We start from the raw sequence: 22,462 nt of genomic DNA on the forward strand, positions 1-22,462 counted from the left end.
AATGTGTATTGTGACAGGGTTCATGCAGATAGTAATAACCAGATAATAACCTTAAACAGAGTTGTTCAAATATAGTCTTTAACTGATGCAGAGAACGGGATATGAGCCTTAACCTCGTGTAACTCATTACAAAATGATAGCAGGGAGTTCAAGCTGTTCTTCTTTTTACAAGGCAAGTTAACTACTGGAATTGTTTTTTATGTGTAATCACAAAACGGCACATGGCTTTGTACAGATCTGGCACAGTGCGTGGAAAAGACAGACACTGTGGCTGAGAGCGCAACGATAACCCGCAGGTGATCTTATCCTCCTAAAACCTGTGTTGGTACAGAACAGTTGTTAGAGGCCAGGAATTCGTTGCCCCAAAACAATTTTCAAAGGGATAATGGTGTATTTACTGCTTGTCGCCTTCCATCTTAACAAACAGAGTTTTCAGCCGTCAACCTGAAGATCAAAACTGTACCAATTTGCCAAAAAAGAAACAGCAGTCAACGGCAGTCAGAATGAATCACATGCTGAGCCCGGATTATGAGAGGTTGTAAAAGACAAGGCAGATAATCCACTAAGAATGTGTCACCTCTTATTACAGCTGTCACTCCTCAGCTGGGATCAATGTGGTGACAGATGAACCTGCTCTAAAAGGCGAATACCAACAAACTGTAGCTTTCAAATGTATGGTTTTTTACATCTGTAAATAGTAACTACACGCTTTCTCTGTGATTTTTTGATTTTTTGATTGATCACATAAATCTGACTGGACATCGGTAAGAAAACTTGTTGGGCATCTTAATTTGGCAAGATCTTCTGCTGATTACGAAACCAATGTGACATTTGTTAATTCTTAACTTTTGACCATTTAAGCATCCACACGCTGTGCAGTATATAGTATACTTCAATACTCTCAGCTTCTCTTCCTGTCCAACAAATGATCCGTACCATCACATCACGGAAACCCGGCTTCAGAAGATGGGCCTACAACGAGGACCTACTGCACTGCACTAGCAGACAGCACTACAATAAGCACAGGACTGCTTTAATCAGGCCGTGGCTACCACATCTATTCCACCGAAAACAATAACAGTCCAACCATTTAAACATGCTGTGGCCAGTGCTTACACGCAGAGAGGGATGAGTTGAGTTTATTTTCGAAATCCCCGGCTGGTCAAAGAAATATATACAAAGATCAAACCATCACCACACGTCTTCTAAATGGCAAAACACATCCATTCAAAAGTAATTTTCCTTTGTATCCACAAAGAGACTAATGCATCAATCAAGTAATGTATACAGACAAATATCCAAAGAGCTTCATGTTAATGAGACTACACTCTGCAGAACACACACAGATAAACATTTATGGTGCCTGATTTTCAGTTTTAGTACACAAAGACACTGGATTGCTTCACTGTGATGAAAACAAATCGCTATGCCGGAGGAAGATCGGTAAACCGCACCTTAATAAACCATTAGCTCTTCGTGTGAGCGCTTTTCTTCCTGCACTGACTCTAATGCATAGATGTCTGCCTGGTCCTTGCAAGACCATATGAATGTGACAGTTAATGACTAACAACGACTGGATGGACGCTTACTGTTGCACAAAACACAAACAAACAAACTGAAAGCACGTGATTTGTACATTTGGAGAAAGCCCAGACGACCCGAGGACATAAACAAAGTTACGTACTTCTTAATTAAACCTTCACATACGTGCAAAGAGGAAACCACATAACAGTGCTACATGACAGAGATACATGCGTACATGGTTTTAACCATCTCATCAATTGTGTTAAGTGGCTATAGAGGAAATATTTTGGCGACTTGGGTCTGCTAACTTGGCGCCCAATTTTAAGTGGGGAGACATTTAAAAATGGGACTTTAAAGAAAGGGAACAGCACGGGAAATGTTGAAACAAGCACCCTTCGGCCTAAAGCCAACACAAGAAGGGTGCTGTTAGTTCAAGCTTGTCAGACTCAAACAAAAGGAGCATATCTACGGGATTTCCAGAGATTCTGGAAATCACTGTGTTAAAGCCCCTTTGATACCTCTGTACATTTTGTCTTGGCTCTTATCCAAAGGCTGTTCATTATAGCATATTTCTCTTTACTCATATAACATCATATTGTGGAAAGCAAAAAAGTATGGTCAATCCCAACAAAAAATGTATATAATGACAATATTGAGGCTGATTTTTGGAGACATTTTGGCTTTTATGAGCTCGCAGAAGGAAAATGTGAAATCCCTTAATGCAGAGCAAGTGCACAACCTAAATAATACGATGCCATTTGCCTTTAGAAGACTGACGAATTATCTCCTGGGTGGAGCCAGAACGTCACCCAGTAATTCTACACTCACGGGCTACGAGGTAAGCCCTCTAGTCGGATAAAATTAGGATCAAATGTCTGGACAAGTTTACAGTAACAGTGACCACCTCGCCTAGAGGAAATAAATCAGCAAGCCACCAGGGCAGTGACTGGGGGAGGCTAAAGAAAGGGCAACAGGTGGCTGTCAACTTAGAGGCAAAGAGGGTCATCATCCACTTAGAGAAGAGCAGCAAGTCTGTCTGCCGCTCCACAGGCTCCACTAAGCCGAGCCAAGCACCAGCAGGAGGAGAGAATACGGTGAATCCAGTGGACACGGTTCAGACATATTCAGCAATATTAATGTAAGACAGAAATACAATAGGAGTAAAACAGACACTTACGTCAGAGCAGCGTATTGATTAACTAACTACGGACTTAACGAGCAGTGGAGTGGTAATGTTTTAACGCACAGGGAGATTTTTAAAAAATGTAAAAAGGAATGCTCTATCCACACACTTTTGTCACAGCATAGAAAAATACACTGCATCTTATTTTGTGTAACCAGTGTAGCATTAAGGCATCGCCCAATCAGCAGGCTGACTAGCTGACAAGCGTAAAGCCGGCTTGGGCAGCCTCGTTAGCTCACCTGGTCACTCCTGTTCGTATTCCATGAATAGGAATACAGAAAAGTTTGACCACCCTCCAAATATAATATATATACTTTGGTTATTTACTGTATCAACATCAGTCTTACTGCCGGAACATGAGCTGTCGTGGCTGAACAATCTTAAAATAAGAAGAATGTTTGCAGAACCTTTGCAGATGGAACGAGTAACTGTAGCAAAGATGCTTGCCCGAGGCCCTCATGTACGTACATTTGCAAACGTAGCGTTATCAGAGTGACGGCCAAACCGCGGAAAGCACACGCAGTGATACCACATTATACCACATATGTACATCATTATACCACACACTGTGAGCACTTCAGTGAAAAAAAAATTCAGTGAAAACTAAGTTAATGTGTAATTTGGGCATTAGTGGTGGAGAAATGTATTGACTAGTGATCTGTAGAAAAAGGTTAAGTACGTGTGCTGTGATACGGCTGAGTGTAGACTGCGATATTCCCACAGCTGATGCTATGACTGTTTGAAATGATCCAATAATTGTAATGTAGCGAGGAGTTTAACAGCTGCAGCAACAGAATGTGAATGCAGTTTTCTCTACACAGCGTGGAATACATAATTAGGTGCAATTTACGCATCCCCTCCCATCACTTTATGGGAAACTTATTCCTTGACCATCCCCTGAATGCATATGCATGACACGGAAAAGCGGAATTTGCCATTTTCAGTTCCCGCGACAGGCAGTGTGCGCTTTCACCTCAGTGCAGCTTGTTTGTACATACCTCGCCATGCTGTTACCCGCACATTGCAAAACAAATACGCCTGAAGTGGGCGCACAAAGGTTAGTACATCAGGCCCTGAGTGATTTCATTCAAATCTTTGGTTTGCTTCTACTGCAATAGAGAAATAAAGCCCAATTTAAAATCCGATATTTACAGCCTAATAGCTTTTCCAGGCATTGGGTTATTTTTACACTGTAGAAGAGGCACGGTGTGTCTTTGCATAGGAATGTGTGCTGCACGTTCTGCTACTGACAGATCTAGTTCTGTTTGCTGAAAAACCCTACAAATCACTGGGACACTACTTTTAAGGGGCCCTTACACATTATGCGCAAACAAGGTGGCAAAACAATTAACACATATTTATTCGTTACATGTAACCAAAAAAAAGATCCGTCAAAATTCACAGAAATCCAAATCTATGTTTGAGTGTAGTCCTGAGAAAACCAACCTCTGCGTGTGCGTTTGCATATGTATATGTGTGTGTGTGTGTGTGTGTGTGTGTGTGTGTGTTCGCAGGCATGCCACATGCATATGTTTTCACTCAGCTCTTTGTGCTTGTTCCCTCACATTACTCAAAGACACCAGGAGGCCCAATAAAACAAAGTGACAGAACACAGCAACTCCAAAAAACATTAAATGTTTTCAGGCTTTGCTCCGTGCCAGTGATCTGAGTGTTGTTAAAATGCTGTTAATTCTCGCTCAAATTAAAATTCTAGGCTGTTTTCTAGGCCAAGACTGCCACCGTGCAAGTTAAACAAAGACCTCAATAAAACAATCCACTGGTAATAGAGGTAATTAAAACTCATACCTCACTGGTCACATAGTCGGAGAACCGCAAATTGACCGTCATAAAGATAGAAATGACAAATGTACAGTTTGGATGAAAGCACAGATTATTACCCACCGATGCAGGCATGAACTCTGACAGACAGCTGTGTTCGGAGAATAACGCTGTGTTTCTTTCCCCTCCTGTGAAGAGAAAAGACAAATGGAGAGAAAGACAATTGTTACAGGACATTGAACCATGTGTGAATATCTAAATGCATGTGTGTGTGTGTGTGTGTTTGTGTGCCGCTGTCCATCTAATCTGAGGCAGCATTCAATATGCCAGAGGCCACCAAGTGCTGACAAGAAATTATAGCCCAACAGCTACTGCGCAAAGGGTAAAAATGATGACAAATCATACCGTTTAGTCTGAACACAACGGGGAAATAGCTGCTGAACAGAACCAGGCAAAGGTCTCAAAGGGGAAAATGAAGGATGGGAGAAGCTAAGAGGTCAACGCCTCCCCCCGGGTTAATGGAGATATGGCCAAACCCTATCACACTCCTGTCAACTGCTTACAATGTCTGAATGACAGTCCAAAACAAAGACGACCACAATGCAACCCAGTTCTATTCTATCGTGAATGTGAATGGGAGGCCAGTATGATTTGTATTCATACCAAGGATCATTTGGGGCCTCGGAAGCCCCAGCTTCAATTTATGTACAAAGCTCAGTGATAAATTTGCCTTTTTAAAGTGTAAAGCGTGCATTATTCTATGTTTATCTTGGTGGCAACACTAAACCAGCCAGCCCTTCAAGTATACTACTTTCACACCTCAAATTAGTCTTTTGTCACATAAAAAGGCAAAACCCAACAATACTTTCCCTTTTTCCGTATCCTCTCGGGGGCAGCCAGTCTCAAGGTCAATACTTGATATTACAGAAAATTTTTAAAATGGGTCACAAATAATGCCATATATATTGTTGTAAATGGGTGTATGTCAAACTAAACCACATTGGTCATGTTCACGGTAATGAAGGTAAAAGTTAACTAGTGCAACACTGTGTCTGTTTGTCATTTAACAGTAAAAGACATTGACAGTTACAGACAAATACAGATCATCATAAGTCTATTCAGTTTCAGTGTAATGGATTCAGTCCAAATGATCTATGTCCTCTGTGTTTGCAAATGTGAACAAATCAATCAAAAATGTGAGAAAGACAATGACTCAAATGTTGTGTCGTCTCAATTCATTTGACCGTGGAATCACATTTCAATCTAATGTGTTGCATTTTGGTGACGAGGGGCGGGGGGGGGCACCCTTTTGTTTACATTTTGCAGATTGTGCCTTCAACCTCCCTAGTAGCTAAATAAGCACACAAACAAACCCAGAAGACACAACTGTGGACAAGAGCACAGCAGGTAGAGTTTTACAACAACCCCCCACCCCCCCACCCCACCCCCTCCTAATTCGGCTCCCTGACAAATAGGCTTTTATGGCGCCTCCACAAAGGCTGCATGAATGTTGGGACTGGCACTGCGCCGGCTGCAGGCTGTTACTCTTAGTGACCATCAGGCATCAGTGGGTATGACACAGAGAAAAGAGCCTACCAGCACAGAAGGCAGATAATACTCACCATAAACAAACCAGCACTAATGGATAACCAATCAAGACAGACATGCTGTGATCTGTCTTACTTTGATCAGTTAGTGGAAGACTACACTGACACACAAGCAGATTAAATGGCACGGGAAATCTGTATATGCTTAGTATTCATCAAATATATTCTCGAGTCGCCGATAACAAGGGAGCTCCATCTGTCAACACGGACCTTCAGTGGTGAGATGAGACAGCAAACAGGAACTTAATCCTCCGTGATGCTGTCGAGGGGCATGGGTAACCAGATCCATTTTGTCATGAAAGTCTGCTTTCTCTCTGCTTGGCTGCAACAGTATCCCCGTGCTTAACCAAGACCTGAGGCTACACAGACCAACGTGCTCATTATCAAATTAAACAAACACGCATGGTATATATGTGAGGTTTTCAGACCCCCCTCACCAATTAAAGACCCTCCTTTGGCGAGTGCTGCAGGCCTGTGAAGTGTGGAGCCCAAAGTTAGAGAAATAATAAGAACTACAAAGAATATAAGCCGAATAACAAATTGGCTCCATGGTGGGATGTGATACGTAAATTCCCTGATCCCCTTTCGGTGTTTGGTGTGCCAGAATGTTCTGGTTTCTGTATAATCAACTCAAGCTGGGCGCATGTTAAATCTGATCCATCATGGGCAACATCATGCTTCTGAAATACCTTTGTTTCTCCCATTTGAATAACCATGACGATTCTTGATTCTTGATAATCTCAAGAACAGTTCTGAATTACGTTTTACTTTACTGCCAATTAGCAGAAGAAATGGTTCTCAATTTTCTGGCTTTGTAAAGAATGAAATGATCGCATATGGCTATTATATTTATTCGGTATATGAAAAGTGGCAGTGCAACTATAACTCTTAACTTAAAGCATGAATCTGCAATTCATCATCATAACTTACCAAAAACAGGATTGCAATAGTGAAAACGTAACAACTTATTGCTGCCAATTTAGGTACCACATTATATTTTTCTCCATTTGTTTCCAATCTACCATCACTGCTATGTTCCCATAAAGTTCTGTCTTAATCCTAATGCCCAAAGCAGCTGCAACCGGAGCAGTGATCACTACCTGCCACCTCCGTGCTTTAGACACAGTAAAGCTGAGAGAAGGCCCCACAGAGGTCTACTGACTCAGCACTTCTCGATGAACACTCTGTAGACAACAAACACAGAAGGAGCAGCTGTTATTTTAGAGCTGTATTGTGTATTTTCGCAGTTTCTTATCGAATGCACTTTTTTCTTCTAAAATAAAATCTTCTGTGCTGTGGAAGTGTCTAAAAAACATGTCCAAGTGGGTCAGAAAAAAATATATTTATTTCAAACGGAGCTGTCATCAGAGTCTCTGAATAGTTGAGGCAGGAACAGGTGGATTTCGATAGGCTTGTCCTCAAACTTAAAGACACCGAGAACAGCATATTTAGCACAAAACTGTTTCAGATGCACCAGGGCGGTGAAAAGGCTAAAAAACGTGTCTTCTGTGCTGTAGGTCAGCTAGACTCTTCACATGCTGAATCAATTATGACAATTGTACAGAACTGTAGTTTATCTTATCAAGAGAAGCCGGGGAATATGTCCTTGAGGACTTACAACTTTACTAATTATCTGCCAATTGATGTCACATATTTGAGCAAAAAAGTGACATCAGGCCCAATACCTAAATCCACACATTAGTTTGATATACAGTAACATTCTTCCTAGAATGGGTCTACTGGGTCTTTAAGTCAATCACAGCTAGAACACTCACTGACTACCTTAAAGTGTGCAAATGTGTGAGGACTTGCCTCGGCTAAATGGCCACTTTACAGCTAAGTGCGACTGCAGGGATGCGACAGGGGATTTATGAGTCACAATCGCCTCTAGCTGAGCTTCAAACACGGAAGGGAAGTGATTACGGCTCTTAAGCTCCCGTGACATGGATATCTCTCGGCTCTGCAGCTCTCTGTCAGAGGATCATACTTTAATATGATTGTAAAGACGCTAGGAATGACACAGGCGCCTCAGGAATGTAACCTGCCGTTAATATCAATTACAGATGGATTCCATGGCCAATGATCAAAAACTCTATTTCGTATATAAATATATCCCTTTTCTCTTTCAAAAGGTACTGGCCGGGCTTAAGGCAAAAATAAGTCATCCAACATTTTGCTTGTTAACTGGAGTTAGTGCAACAGAGTTATTCTGACGTCAACTTGTTGAACTCAAAAACTGGGAATTCGCTTGAATGTTTTGGAGTTGGAGACGGCGGTTGACAGATTTGTAGTATGAAAGGAGGGTAAACAAAAGTAAGAATAAAACAGGTAAAGGTGAAAGGCCCCATCAGACCTTTTATTGGCTCAACAATCTTCTAATCAACAACACGGAGCAGTTGGAGATGAAATCCCGGGCACATCAGCACCATAAAAAGCCAGCGAGTACAACTGCCCTATTTTTACAAAATAATTGGCTAACCACCTTCACCCTAAGCCTCCTCAGACAACACTGTGTGGGATTAATGACACACATCCACACCAGCCCGTGCCAGCTGGCACCACGGAGGCCCTGGCAGGCTCGGCCTCCGACGAGAGAAGAAGTGGACCACTTTAACCTCACAGCTCTCAAAAGCCTCCGAGAAGCTCCTCACAATTTCAGATGAAAACTGGGAAAGGACGGCGCACTCGCGGTCCAATAGAAACACAGAGACAATGAGCCGCTTATGAATTCTAAGAAGGACAAATAAATCCATACATGTCTGCGGTCCAACCGAGCAGGCGATGTCATGCCAACCTTTGGTTCCTGATCATCTAAAGTGGGCGGCACATTAAGGATACATCAGCATGCCCCACAGTACATGAGAAAACACATGGAGGCAATAAAGCAACTGGCCAAAGATTATGCACGAAACCGCAATTAAAGTAACACTATTTTAAACGTTCTCTTCTTCCTCCAGACAAAGCCTCAGTTAACTACATGTTACCACGAAAAAATACAACTAAATTAGAAGTTGCGAGTTGTATGGTGTTGGGTGTGCAATTGTACTTTGGCCACTTCTAATGAGAGCACTGATGTAACATTCAATTGAGATTTACTCGTGAGACGCGTCTACACCTCATAAGTGGTTTAGATGACATCACTTCTGTCAACGGGCCAGGGAGGCCAGGTATTTTAAGAGACATGAATGGATGAATGCCATGGAAACTCTGAGACATTTAGTAACAAAAAAGGGCACTTAAAATACCACCACAGCACTGATAAAAACACTGATTTTCATCAATTTGACTATTATAATGTATAAATGACATATCCAGCAATAATGACATTTTTCGTATCTGATTCACAGATGAATTTATGAAGTTTGTTGTACTAATATTTCCTTTAACCTTATTTTTCCTTTTCAAAGTGCTGACAGACCTGTGAAACTGATAGGCCCTACTAAGGTGCTTGGATCTGTCCCCTCGTTTCTTTCAACAGACCAAAGCACCTAATGAGAGCTGGAGAGCTCAATCAGCTGAGGCCCTGAGGAAGGAATATTTCCCAAATTGTTCCTGGAACAAAATCCCATCAATTCAAATCACTGTAATATAATCAAATTGGCAAAAGAATACAGCAAGCAGGAGAGTAATTTGTGTCCAATTATTCAGGATTCAAATAAAGACTGTATCATTTGCCGCTTATCTTGGCCAAATATTTATATGTCTTTCTCCGAACTAATTATATTGATAATGTCTGACTTTTAAGGAAAATAATTATGTTCAGGTTTTTTTTTTATACATTTGCCTTTTCTGGTTCATAACAGCTAATTTGACCACTTCAAAATGAGCAGTCTAGTCTCGGAAAATGAGAGCATGGTGAGTAACTCACGTTATCTACCTGAAGTGCCAGTGTTTTTAAATCTGAATCTTTAAGTGCAAAGAAATATCTGGCCGATGACAGTGCAGTGACAGAGAATGTTTTTCATTCCAGCCTGTTGTGTGCATGCAAATGTTTGCTTTTGTTTGGTCACACTGAAGGAAAAGATAATAGAGAGAGTGAGTCAAAGGTGATCGTTATCTTACCCTCCTTCCTCCTGAAATCCCTCCAGTTCATCTCTCTGCTCTGCCAGGGTAGACTCCAGGTCCAGGTAGCTTCCATTGTGGGACAGTTGGAGTGAGCAGTCATCGGGCTGGATCACAAGAAGAAGAAGGAGAAGATTGATGACTGATGCATCTTCGACGCTCCAAAGATCATGTTATTGGCTTCACATGTAAAGAATGCTGCACATGGAGCAAATACCAAATACCAAGTAAAGCTCACAATGTGATCAGTCCAGAACCAACACAAGGAGACTATCTTTTTATTCATCTTGCTTTGGACACATTGGTTTGCTGCTTCTGTGAAACGGAAAAAGTACTAATGGTCTAAAGTAAAATTTTGATTATTTAAATGACAACAATACTGCTCATGTTGAAAACAAATATTTTCATTATGGTCGTTTTTATGTGTTAAGGTGAATGTCTCGCCTTATGTGGAACATTTAAAGCTATTTTATCAGCTCCATTCAGCAATACAATGAGAAGCAGGGCAAGGTTGGAGAGAAGTCACGCAGATTTGGAGCAGTTTATCTGTCTGATAAACTATCATGACACAAGAGGATTTTGCAGAGGAGGAATGATTTGTTTGGTCAAGAATGGTTGTCAACAGCAGAGTGTGGTCGAGGAGTTGAGAAATTAGTTCTGTGCCTGTTCGCTTGTCTGGCTGACCTCCAAATTGGAGATATTAACCTATTTATATTGAGAGTCTGTCAGCTCCGCAGGACAGCGTCTCCAATGGTGAAGCCGAGGACGGGAAAACAAATACCGTTACCAAAAGGGCAAACATATGACTTAAGGGTGGAGAGTGGTACTGCTCGGCTCCATCAGCAGCTAGGGGATCTAAAACAACCTCATGCTGTACCATCCTGAAAAGCACATAGAACATTTGTCTTCTCTAGTTGGCTAGCATTGAGGGCTTTTGTAAGATAGCAAAGGCTATATAAATAAATGAGCATTTACACAACCCAAAAGCAGTTTGCAAGATTTTCTTTCTCATGAAGAAGAGCAACGCATGTAAACACGTCCTCAACATGTGATTTTTAGATTAGCGCGGGTTAATTTTCCTCCCACCTATGGCAGTACCTTAATTGAATGTGAAGGAGAAGGCTGGGAAAGACATTATGGGTCCAGCGGCTTTGATCTGTTAAGCCACTGCACTAAAGCACTTAAAGACTATGTCTTATTTGAGAAGTGAAACAAACATTGTGGTTGGTTAAGATAACTCTTACTCTTTCTCCAACTCCCTGACTATGAAGCGTATTGTTGGTTTTGCATGCGCGGTAAATCAGATGATTATCGGTAATAATAGTTGGGGAGATTACAGGGTTGAGCATCTTCATGCACAGTAAATCCTATTGTGTACCTGAGATGATGATGTGTTACACTTTGGTTAGATCCTTGTTGATGATGGATGAAAAAGACACAACTTGAGAGAAAGGTAGAGAGGAATGCAAACCAACAAAAAATACTCTACACAAGCAGAGGAGGGAGGCAAGTGCTTCTCCAGATTAAAGGATAGACTGTGGACAGACAGTAAATCCAGGCATGAGGAACAAAGTTATGCACGCTATTATGTCAATGGACGGAGATGCCTTTAAAAAAACTAATGCGCATGGCAGTAATATGAAATGTAGCATGAAGGAGAAGACTATTTGATATACTCTGAAACGAATAAAACGTTGTTTATTTAACATAGTTAACATTGTTTGCTTTTTGGTTTAAATCACACAAATTGTTGTCCTTAATGTCCAAAATGTTCATGGATTAATATGTTTATTCATTCAACCATTTTTCACTTGCTTCATGTTGCCTAGTTTTTGTTTTCTTTTTTCATATAATGGGTTCTAATCACTAATATAAACACATTTTTTAATATCAGTTTGACTTCATTAAAATGGATGTTTCAGATAAACAGTGCATCAAAATAAAGTACACAATAACATTCAACCAGTCTGAAACAGTTTCCATTTGAAGTAATCTTTTCTAGCCACTAATCTGTATCTTAAGGTGTTATCCACCACACTATTCACTTCTTTGTACCAAATCAAACTCTCTTGCTGCTTCTGCAAGAAGAAAACAATGGTGTGAATTGATTAAATTGAGAGCACAAAATAAAATCAGATTCATCATTATATATTATATATAGTATATTTTTTAATTATTTCACAATTCCCTAAATTGTAGTTTTTTGGAATTGGAATTGGAAGAAATGGAAAAGAATGTTTGCTCGCTCTTTATCACAACCTGGAATAGACAAAACATTGGGCTGAGTTTGCAGCAGTAACCATGAAATGCCTTTCCTCTCACTAGTTTATGACGCACAGCCCAAACGCAAAAGTCAAAGTTAACAAGTCTGCCATCAATCCTCCATCTACTCATCCATGTATAACCCCTATCCGTCATCTAACCAGTGGTGTGGTGCTTCAGGTTTTCATTATATAATCACCCTAGAGTCCGGATTACAAATGCCAGATTGATGAACAAAACTGGCCCCTAATCCAGGAGCAGTGCAACCAGATTATCAGCAGGCGAGCTTTTCTTGGCCGTCCCCCCGCCTAGGACGTGAACCCACAGTGGCCTGTGAGGGCCAAGTCCAGAGAGGTAACCACAAGTGCTCTGCTCACACACTGAGGTCTGGCCTCTCCCTTCAACCACCATACTGTGGTCCACTCACCAGGCAAGCAGTTAGGACAGAGCTAAGAGCTAAATATAAACCATGCAATTTCCTATTTAAAACTGCTATCTCACTCCAAATGTCTTTGGAATGAGAAAACAAACTCAATAGCCTAGCAGCATTGCCTTTTAAAAAGTTTTACAAATGCTAACCTCGGGTTAGCTGTACTTATAGATTGTTGTTAGTCAATCAACGGGAGTAACATCTAAAAAGGTTCAAGTTTGTTTGATAAAGGTGCAGATTGTAGTTTTTCTCTGAAGGCAAGTGATTGACAACACATTAAAACACACTTGACGCATGAAAGAGAAACCACAACAGTGATGTTCGGTCAAGCATGCAGAAGATGAGTCTGCTCACCGCTTCTTTCTTTTGAACGGAGCCGTCTGCTGAGGCAACCCTTCAAAACGCTGAGACCAGCAAAACCTCAACTCTGCATAACAATTTACAAAATAATTAATAAGGAGCTTTGGAAGGCATGGAAGTAACTCTTTTTTACAGCATTTAATTAAACTTCTCATTATGGGATTTCTGGAAAAGAGAAGTTGCCCAAAAATTGAAATCAGTGAATGGAGAGAGTCCATTCTCCAAGTCCTGGCCACATTGTCTCTGTCTAAAACACTGCTTTGCAATCAGATGCCAGGCCTCAAGACCACCAAGCCGCAAACTACAAAACATCGACAGAGAAGAAAGCCGGTGAAGGACTATTGATCTATGGATTTACAATGACATTATAAGTAGATCTGAAACAACTCCAGCCATTTTTTGAAAACACGGTTACTCAGTCATCTGACATATTAATGACAGAATAAATGGGCCGAGTCAGGGGATGACTCGTCATACTTTCCATCCTGAGACAAAACAGAAAAGGTTAAATAATTGATTCACCATTAATCCCTCAACATATTCAACAGGACCGCTACAATGACACTGAATCCAATAACAAAGATACAAATATTATTGCCACAAAAGTAAAAATGCAAAGAACATTAAATACTGATTCAAAAAAATGGTGGCAGCACATTTTCCGAAAGGCGCTTCAAAGTGTGTCTGATGTCCTGACAATTCTGTTTTTGCTGCACAACAAGCATTTGTGGTTCGAATCGACGTTGCTATAAAACATAATCCTTGGTCAGGATGGCTTTTGATGTTTAGACCTCACTAACAGTTCATCGTAATTCATGTTTAACTTTGAACAGCAGCACAGCACGTATGCCATGCCATGCACAAACCCGTGCAACACACGTGTATAAACAAAAAAAACACACACACACACGGACAGATCACCCCTCTGGAGACTGCAGGAACAGCCCAGAGACCGCATATGTTAGCTGTTTTGACTCCCTCGACACCACGTGTTACCAGCATGCTGTTTATAGCGGATTGACCTGCACCCTGGAGACGCAGCTCAAAGACAACAGATCTGCTATGGGATGCATGTGCACGCGCACGCTCACGCCAAAGTGCCTTCTTCAAACCATTCGGAGAACTCAATGTGGTTTCGGCAGCAGCCTCCTAGTCCACCTGAACGTTACTCTTTCCCAAAAAGCACAAGTTGCTGCCGACCACATGCAACATGCGACCGGATCTCACTAGTCTGGTGCTGCTGTGCACGCGGCTGGTACCCCCCTCGTCGGCCTACGTTGTGGTCCAGCTGGCCTACCGCTAAAACTGAGGACACTCCCTGTGCAAAGTACATCAGCTCTTTGTTTGGGTTTGTAATTCTGCCCGCTTCCCTCTCCTCTTTCAAGCAGCGGAACGCGTTGCCGTCGCATCCTGCTGGTCAGAACGAGTTTGGCTGCAGAATGGGAAGCAGGCTTGTGGTGATCCACAGCATCCTGAGGCTTCCGTGACTTATCTTACCAGCTCTACTCAAACAAGATGGAGTAGCATTCATCTGACAGAATGAAGAAAGACCCTAATTAACTTTCCATTTACGTGACTTCCCAACCAGACTGAGATAAATGCTCAATAAAAGACTCCTACGGCCCCTTTGCTATGTTTAATTTTGAAGGTCAGTGGATGCACACTTTAGAAAATGTGTTTTGATTCACTTAGTATAATCAGAAGGCAGAAACTCACATTTCTCAAAACAATTAGTCTTCAGAGGCCTCTAAAAATAAAAAAATGAATGAAAATGGGCTTCAAGTTTACATTTTTTGACCCTGTATTTCTTTAGGAAACACAAACAGGGCAATTTAGACCATACCATACCGAGTTAAAAATGGCTGCGCAGTTGTAGATTTTGGGAAGCAAACTCTTGAAACCAAAACAGACATAATGCAGCTGACCAAACACCAGACGGAAGAGGTGCTGCAAAATGCATTATGCTTCTAACTAAGGAAACAAGAAGACTATGCCAGTAAGATGTCAAATGATGTGTTGTGTTGTGTTTCCACACAGATTCAGAAGTTGCATTGAGATCAGATGGCTGCGAATTCGAATCCCCATTCCCCTCTTCGATCCCTCAACAACTGACCAACTGGGCATTTGACACCATGCTCTATTTGGGGCTCTGAAGAGACAATAGGCGAAAGGGTTCCCTCATAGACTTCAAGCTCATAGTTAAGCCAAGAGACACCAAATTGAAAGTCAATGAATGTTAAAAGTGGACAAACAATGATGATTCATTATTATTATTCATTCGTTTTCAGTAACCCGCCATTGCATTATCCTTTTCTATTTGTTGTTTTTCTCTTAAAAGAAATGAATGGCAGAAATGTTATTAAAAGTTTGAAACGCTCTCTCTGAAACTGGCGAATGGATAATAATAAACCCGGTCAAACTGATAGTATGGTGCTGTGGTTGAGGTAAACATTAACAGATCCCTGCTAAATAATGGGTTTCTAAATCATTCTTACATCACTTAATCACATCCACCTGATATTCCATGTCATGCCATAGAGAGATCTTATCTACAGGCTATACTAAAAGCATGTTGATGCTCCATCAGTCACTGGATCTACCAACAGTCCATTAGGTTTGTTTACCAGTAACCCCACCAACATGTCCAAGATAATAATTAATGCAGCTCTCAACTTTTCTCTGAGCTCAAGAGACAATAACAAAAAGCACAGAGAGATTAATAAGTATTCTGCATACCTTTTGCGGGGCTTTTAGCAGCCTGTGGACTCCAGCAATCTGATTGATCAGAGGAATATCTTCCCTGAACGTGTACAGAGGTGGCCTGGTGGGCTCGGGGAAGTTGGTGCTGTTAAATGGATCAGTATCATCTAAGAACTGCACCCTGCACAGAAACGTAGCCATGGTGTATCCATGCAAGACGATTTTGGATAGTGAAAGCGGATGCGACACCACAGCATCTGAAAGACAGGAGACCCCCCCCCCCCACTCCCCCCTGCCCCCTGGTCCCCTAGCCCCCCTCCCCCGGGGCTAGCGAACTACCGGCAGGTCTTCTGCAGTAGCGCAGCCCTGCACGCTGTGTTATCCTTGGACCTTCTCCATTCGCTTCACGCTGCGCAGAGCATCAGGACAATGTGCAGTCCACAAGTAAAGATCCAGGGTACCTCATGGAGAGATACGCTTCGTCAGTGCGGTGCGGAAACGCGCGCGGCGGTGCTATCCAAGGACATTGCGGGCGCTCGGGGTGCTGAGGCAGACTGCGGACGGGAGCGCTTCACTCGGCGTCTGGTCCGTGAGAGCGATGGGAAGCGGATCCCTCCTCCGCCAGGGGACACGGCGGCCAGACCTCAGCCGGCCGGCTCATCTCATGTTACAGGCGCAATGGCGGCCTCCAGCGGCGCACATGGGAAGTGCATTTAAAAACAAAAACTAGAAAAGCTGCACCTAACTGGTAGAGAACTATGGAAATAATATTTTCTTTATCATCAAAATGCTACAATGTAGCTTGAAGAAAATAAAATGTCAGAAACTATATCTCCCAAAACATCTTGTAAAGCATCCATCAAAAGTGAATAAATGATTGACCATATATATGTGGAATTTGAGATATTTTTATATACGTATTTATTAATTGTGTAATCGTATATTATCTCCCTCCATGACAATGTGTGAAAGGCCGTGGCTACTGACAGCTATCGGACTGTTAACTGCGTTGTCAGTCATTCTCCACCTTGACAACATACATAAGTCCCATATGTTCTGTTTCTCCAATAGATCTTAAAAGAAGAGGGATCACTGTGCATTTACCCTTTCGCGTAGTTAAATGTAATTTCTTCCCCAGTTTACAATTCAAAGAATGCACACCACTGTATCACTGCAGTACCACAGCAATCATGAAGTCAAAACTGCCCGATCCAAACTCGGAGGACAGGTCATTATCCCATCAGCAGCTGTACAAGCTGGAAGAGGAAGAGGCTGGAGGCAGATCGAAATGGGACGACACACGGTACACGCTGACCTGTGTTAGGAAGCAATGACACGTATCAGTTCTGAATAGTGTTTTTTGGTGAAAAGGTCTGATAAGGAACTCCATACAAGACACACGTTTTCATGAGTAACTGATGGTGGGTAATTACCACTGACTGAAATGACTCAAACAATGTGCAAATAGCTATATTTTGCTTCATCATGAAATCATTTAAAACTAGCCCTCAAGGTTTTCTCCTGGGCTCCTTAAATGCTGTGTCGTAGAAAACTCTACTGTTATCGCTTCTGTTATCAAAGTCATGTTCCACAAGGGCTTTTATTCAAACAAACAAACGATATTGCTCTTAAAAAGCCTCAAAGGCCAACAAGATTTATGCTGATAAAACAAATGACGCCCCTTCGTCCACTGTTACAAGCAGGTAACAAGTCACCAGTTTCTTCCCTTTTCTGCAGACAGAGTGGACAAGATTTGCTTTACTTGAAAAAACTGAAACAAAATGGAAGAAGAAGTCATGGATGGAGAAAATGGAAGTTGTGAGCAGACGCAGGTTACTGAAAGACCAAAATGGGACAACAAAGTCCAATATTTGCTAACCTGCATAGGTTTTGCTGTGGGTCTCGGGAATGTGTGGAGATTTCCGTATCTGTGTCAAATCTATGGTGGAGGTAAGCATTTCATTTACAGTGTGCTTCGAAATGTAACATAAGAAACGCCTTAGTAAAGTAGAAAGCTGCATGAAAACAGTTGTACGTCAATGTGGCACGACAACACAAAAGTCACACCTTATTTTGGATGACTACTTTTTGCTTGACCATTACTCTCTAAAATATTAGCATATTTGGCATGACTAAGTGACAGGTTCTTAGATATGCTTAAATACCTTTGCCATGACTTTCATGCTGTACTCATCTGTTTGTCCAGCATACAAATTTGTGACTGACATTTCTGAAAAAAATTGTATGCCAGCTGTTAAAGATACAGTATATTGCCTGGGAATGAGTGAATGTGATGAAGCTCTGCTTGTTGATAATAAAATGTACAGTAATCCCAAACTGAATGACTTTCAACTATAAAGTTAATGCTGATATTTAAACAAATGAAAAGTCAATAGCTGAAAGACTGGTGGTATATTGTTTAATTTTCAGTAATCACGATGATTTAGGCTATTTCTATGTCTTATTAATCGGCTCTTTTTTAAGGGGCGTTTCTGATTCCTTACGCCATCGCCCTGGTGTTTGAGGGACTTCCTCTCCTGCACATGGAACTGGCCATCGGACAACGGCTCCGCCTGGGAAGCGTTGGGGTGTGGAATTCAATCTCCCCTTATCTAGGTGGTTTAGGTGAGAAGGTCTATTATCTAGAGAGGCAGAGGAAGCATTCTGATGCCCTACCGCATTTAAAAAAGACTTTATAGGAAGTTAAACTTCTGTATTGGAAATATTAGGACAATGTACTTAACCCCCACCCTACCAACATGTTTAACACTACTGACTGATGACCTTTGAATGACCACAAGAAAAAATAAAACTGTTACAACCATTTTAGCAGAATTCTCTTAGTTTCCTTACCTCTGTAAAATATTATTAATGACTTAATGGTCCCAAATGTTCATTTGAGCACAAATGTTCTTGCCGAATTATAGATATAGCTTATTGTGAATTGAAAATAGGTCCCAAGAAAGTACAAATTTACCTCAAATTCGATTAAAGTCATGTACTTAAGTAAAGGCCCTGAAGCTCCATTGAACCAAATACACTTTGCTCAGTGAAGCGAGATGCCAAAGCAGTAATCTATTTAAAAACATAGAGCGGTATGAATACTGTCTTTGTGTGCACACAGGTGTAGCTTCCATGTTAGTGTCCTTCCTAGTTGGTCTGTTCTACAACATGATCGTGGCCTGGATCCTCTGGTACTTCTTCCACTCCTTTCAGAGTCCACTTCCCTGGAGGGGCTGCCCGGTGAACTTGAATCACACAGGTAATTATATTTGAAGTGTAATATTAATGAACAAAAAGCAAGAAATGAAGTAAATCCTTAATCAATCATGAATGATGTCATACAGGCTATGTCAGTGAGTGTGAGCTGAGCTCACCAGTGAACTACTTTTGGTATCGTGAAACCCTGAACATCACAGCGAGCATTGAAACCAGTGGGTCCTTGCAGTGGTGGCTGGTGCTGTGCCTTGCATCTGCTTGGTGCCTCGTGTACATCTGCTTCATACGTGGAATAGAGACGATTGGAAAGGTAATAACAACCGTAGAGCTCAAACGTGTTCAGTGTTACACATATTTGATATAAGTAAAGAGCAAATCATTGCGAAATGTTACAATGCACGGCAATGTAGATCCCACCAATTTAGCCAAATTCACATTCTGACCTTGACCTTCATTGCTGACACGCAAGTTACAAACAAGAAGCAAACTTTAATATCAAACAGCAAAATGACACTAAGAGCCGTGGAGCCTCACAGGACATTGTGCGTATCGATGACTCTCTGGTTGTTAGAACAGCAAAGCGTGCATACACGGCGTTACAAAAAAACACCAATCCTGTTTAATGTGGATATCAAATTTTGTCTCAGCGTCAAAACTTTTTCAACAGGCGATTTACGTCACTGCCACCTTTCCATATCTGGTTTTGACCATCTTCTTGGTCCGATCCTTGACACTGGACGGTGCCACAGATGGCTTAATTTATCTCTTCACACCAAAAGTAAGTTTGTCCGTAGCTTCATATTGAAATAAAATCATGACAGAATCAATTAAGTAAACTGACCATTATTATTACATGTATCACAGTGGGAAACCCTGAGAGATCCTAAGGTCTGGTTAGACGCTGCTACTCAGATCTTTTTCTCTTTGTCTTTGGCCTTTGGGGGACTCATTGCTTTTTCCAGTTATAATGTTCAGAAGTAAGTAAAACATTCGTTATTCGTGACAGAGAGTATAATACACCCGATCAAACATTTGAATGACATAACATCTTTGCAGGAATGATTGTGAGAGAGACGCCCTAATAGTGGGCTGTGTGAACAGCTTTACGTCGATATACGCAGCGATTCCTATTTTTGCCATCCTGGGATTTAAGGCCAATGAAAACTACAATGAATGCCAAAATTGGTATGTACCATATAATGTCATTTTAATTTCTGCCAGAGTAATTTACATTCAGCATGATTGTTATTTCATATTATTTTTATTAGACGTGTAACCGTCGAATACTCTATAAATGAATTATACATTATAACCTTTCAGACTCCAAAGCAATGGGACTTTAATATTACTAATGATTTAAAAATGTGAAATTTGTAGTTGATTGTTACAACCCTCTCACTTTGGGAGGGTTGCCTTAATGTGTTTTTTCAATCAAGCAGAAAACTCATTTTCTCAAATAATAAATGAATGAATAGACTTTCAGTTATCTTTACTGGTAGCAATGCTTGTAAAAAAGTATTAAAGAATTACATTTCTGGTTGATTTCAGGAACATCCTGAGATTGACTAATTCCTTCAGCATTGGGGATGAAAACATAACTGTTGAAAACTATGACGACTGGTTAAACTACCTAAATGCCACTGATCCTTCAGAGGTCAAAAGCCTCAACCTAAAGACGTGCAACCTACAAACCTTCCTGGACCAGGTGCAGCACATCTGTTTCTATTAAAATAAAAAAAATTCTGTGACGCTCTGTGAGTATGTCTGACAATACATATGGAATCCCACCTGCAGAGTGTCTCTGGCACTGGACTGGCCTTCATTGTGTTTACTGAAGCGGTGATAGAGATGCCAGGCGCTCAGGTGTGGGCGGTGCTCTTCTTCGTCATGCTCTTCAGCCTGGGCCTGTCCTCCATGTTTGGGAATCTGGAGGGTGTCCTGACTCCTCTGCTGGACCTGCATGTGATTCCATCCTGGATTCCAAAGGAAGTTTTCACAGGTAAACCGAAAAAATCTCCTAACTTTGTATGGTTGTTGGAATCATGGCAACCGGGGCACTGACAACACAAGTTTATATAAGTTAGGTGAAAAAGATGTACTACTTTCTATACTTACCAGTGATGATGACACCTACAATAAAGTTACACTGTTGAGTAACAGCAAATCTTTCTTTTGGGTACAATATGTGTGATGTGCACCCTGTAGTTTTCTTTCTTTCCATGTTTAACTGTGTCTCCACATGTGAAATTCATATTGTTAGCATGTCAGAGTACAGACGCGTATTACATACAGATAGAAATAGCCTTTTGAAAAGTTTTTGTACTGTCTCAGAGGCTTCTGCTCAACATAATTTGACATATTAAGCTAATAAGCAGCATAACATGAAAGTTTTTTTTTCTCCTTGTTTTACCTATAGGATTGATTTGCCTCACCTCTTTTTCTGTGGCCCTGATCTTTACTTTGGGCTCTGGAAACTACTGGCTGGAGATTTTCAACAGCTACGTGGGATCCGTGCCTTTGCTCATCATCGCCTTCTTTGAGATCATCAGTGTGGTTTACATCTACGGAATAAACAGGTGATATTGTTATGAAGTTACTAGACTTGCATTACGAAACCTATTTGAACGATTTGAACAAGGGTTTCCCTTTGCCCACAGATTCAATGACGACATTGAATGGATGACAGGTCGCAGACCCAACATCTACTGGCAGGCCACTTGGCGCTTCATCAGTCCGCTCATGCTTCTAGTGGTTTTTGTGGCATACGTTGTAGTTGAGGCGGAAAAACGACCAACATATAATACCTGGAACCCAGATTACGTAAGAAAGATGTTAGGCTTGCTCTACAGAGGCACTGTGCAGAACTCGAATACATTTGGTGCACCATTAAAAAAAGACATTGACCTTTCACTCCATCACCTCCGCAGGTCGACTTCCCCCTCGCTGATGTCCAGCCCTATCCGGAGTGGGTTTTTGTGATCTGCGTGCTCTTATCTGTCCTTCCTGTTGTTTCAATTCCTCTGGTGGCTCTCTACAAATTCTTGGGCTTCCTGCAAGAGTACAGAATGAAAATGCGCAACTGAAAGCCATATGTAAATGAATTATGTCGAGAAGAAGGTTAAATTACACTTTTTAACCATTTTATACGGCATTATTTTCTACTCGTGGTACATATTTGGGATGTTTTTCATCAAGTAACATCGTTTTTTTTTCATCCTTTGAACAATATGGTATAACAAAATTTGAATCATAGTGGTTAACATATCAGTATATTGTTGAAAATAAAGCTTTTCCCCCCCAATTCACACAAGTGTATTTATATTGGTGAAAGAAATA

General features: G+C 41.2%; 2 protein-coding genes across 6 annotated transcripts in view; one reads left to right on the forward strand and one right to left on the reverse strand.

Moving 5' to 3' along the window:
* The window catches only part of fhod3b (formin homology 2 domain containing 3b), a 68,874-nt gene extending 52,696 nt beyond the window's left edge, over positions 1-16,178 (reverse strand). For all 5 annotated transcript variants that reach the window (XM_062565408.1, XM_037455181.2, XM_062565407.1 and 2 more), the window contains exons 1-3: positions 15,944-16,178; positions 10,156-10,262; positions 4,610-4,674 (exon numbers count right to left, since the gene is read on the reverse strand). In XM_062565408.1, coding sequence (XP_062421392.1) covers positions 4,610-4,674; positions 10,156-10,262; positions 15,944-16,108 — 337 coding nt within the window. In that variant the 5' untranslated portion in view covers positions 16,109-16,178. The remainder of the gene's footprint in view (positions 1-4,609; positions 4,675-10,155; positions 10,263-15,943) is intronic.
* Positions 16,179-17,630: 1,452 nt separating this feature from the next.
* On the forward strand, positions 17,631-22,416 carry LOC119197344 (sodium-dependent neutral amino acid transporter B(0)AT3). The gene is made up of 12 exons (XM_037453557.2): positions 17,631-17,857; positions 18,392-18,532; positions 19,032-19,169; positions 19,255-19,436; positions 19,794-19,904; positions 19,991-20,103; positions 20,183-20,311; positions 20,675-20,831; positions 20,921-21,125; positions 21,543-21,702; positions 21,784-21,946; positions 22,054-22,416. Exons 1-12 carry the CDS (start codon positions 17,689-17,691, stop codon positions 22,207-22,209), a joined length of 1,824 nt encoding a protein of 607 aa, XP_037309454.2. The 5' UTR covers positions 17,631-17,688; the 3' UTR covers positions 22,210-22,416.
* The last annotated feature ends 46 nt before the right edge of the window (positions 22,417-22,462 follow it).

The sequence above is a fragment of the Pungitius pungitius genome, chromosome 11 (genome assembly GCF_949316345.1).
Source record: "Pungitius pungitius chromosome 11, fPunPun2.1, whole genome shotgun sequence".
NCBI classification, from domain to species: domain Eukaryota; kingdom Metazoa; phylum Chordata; class Actinopteri; order Perciformes; family Gasterosteidae; genus Pungitius; species Pungitius pungitius.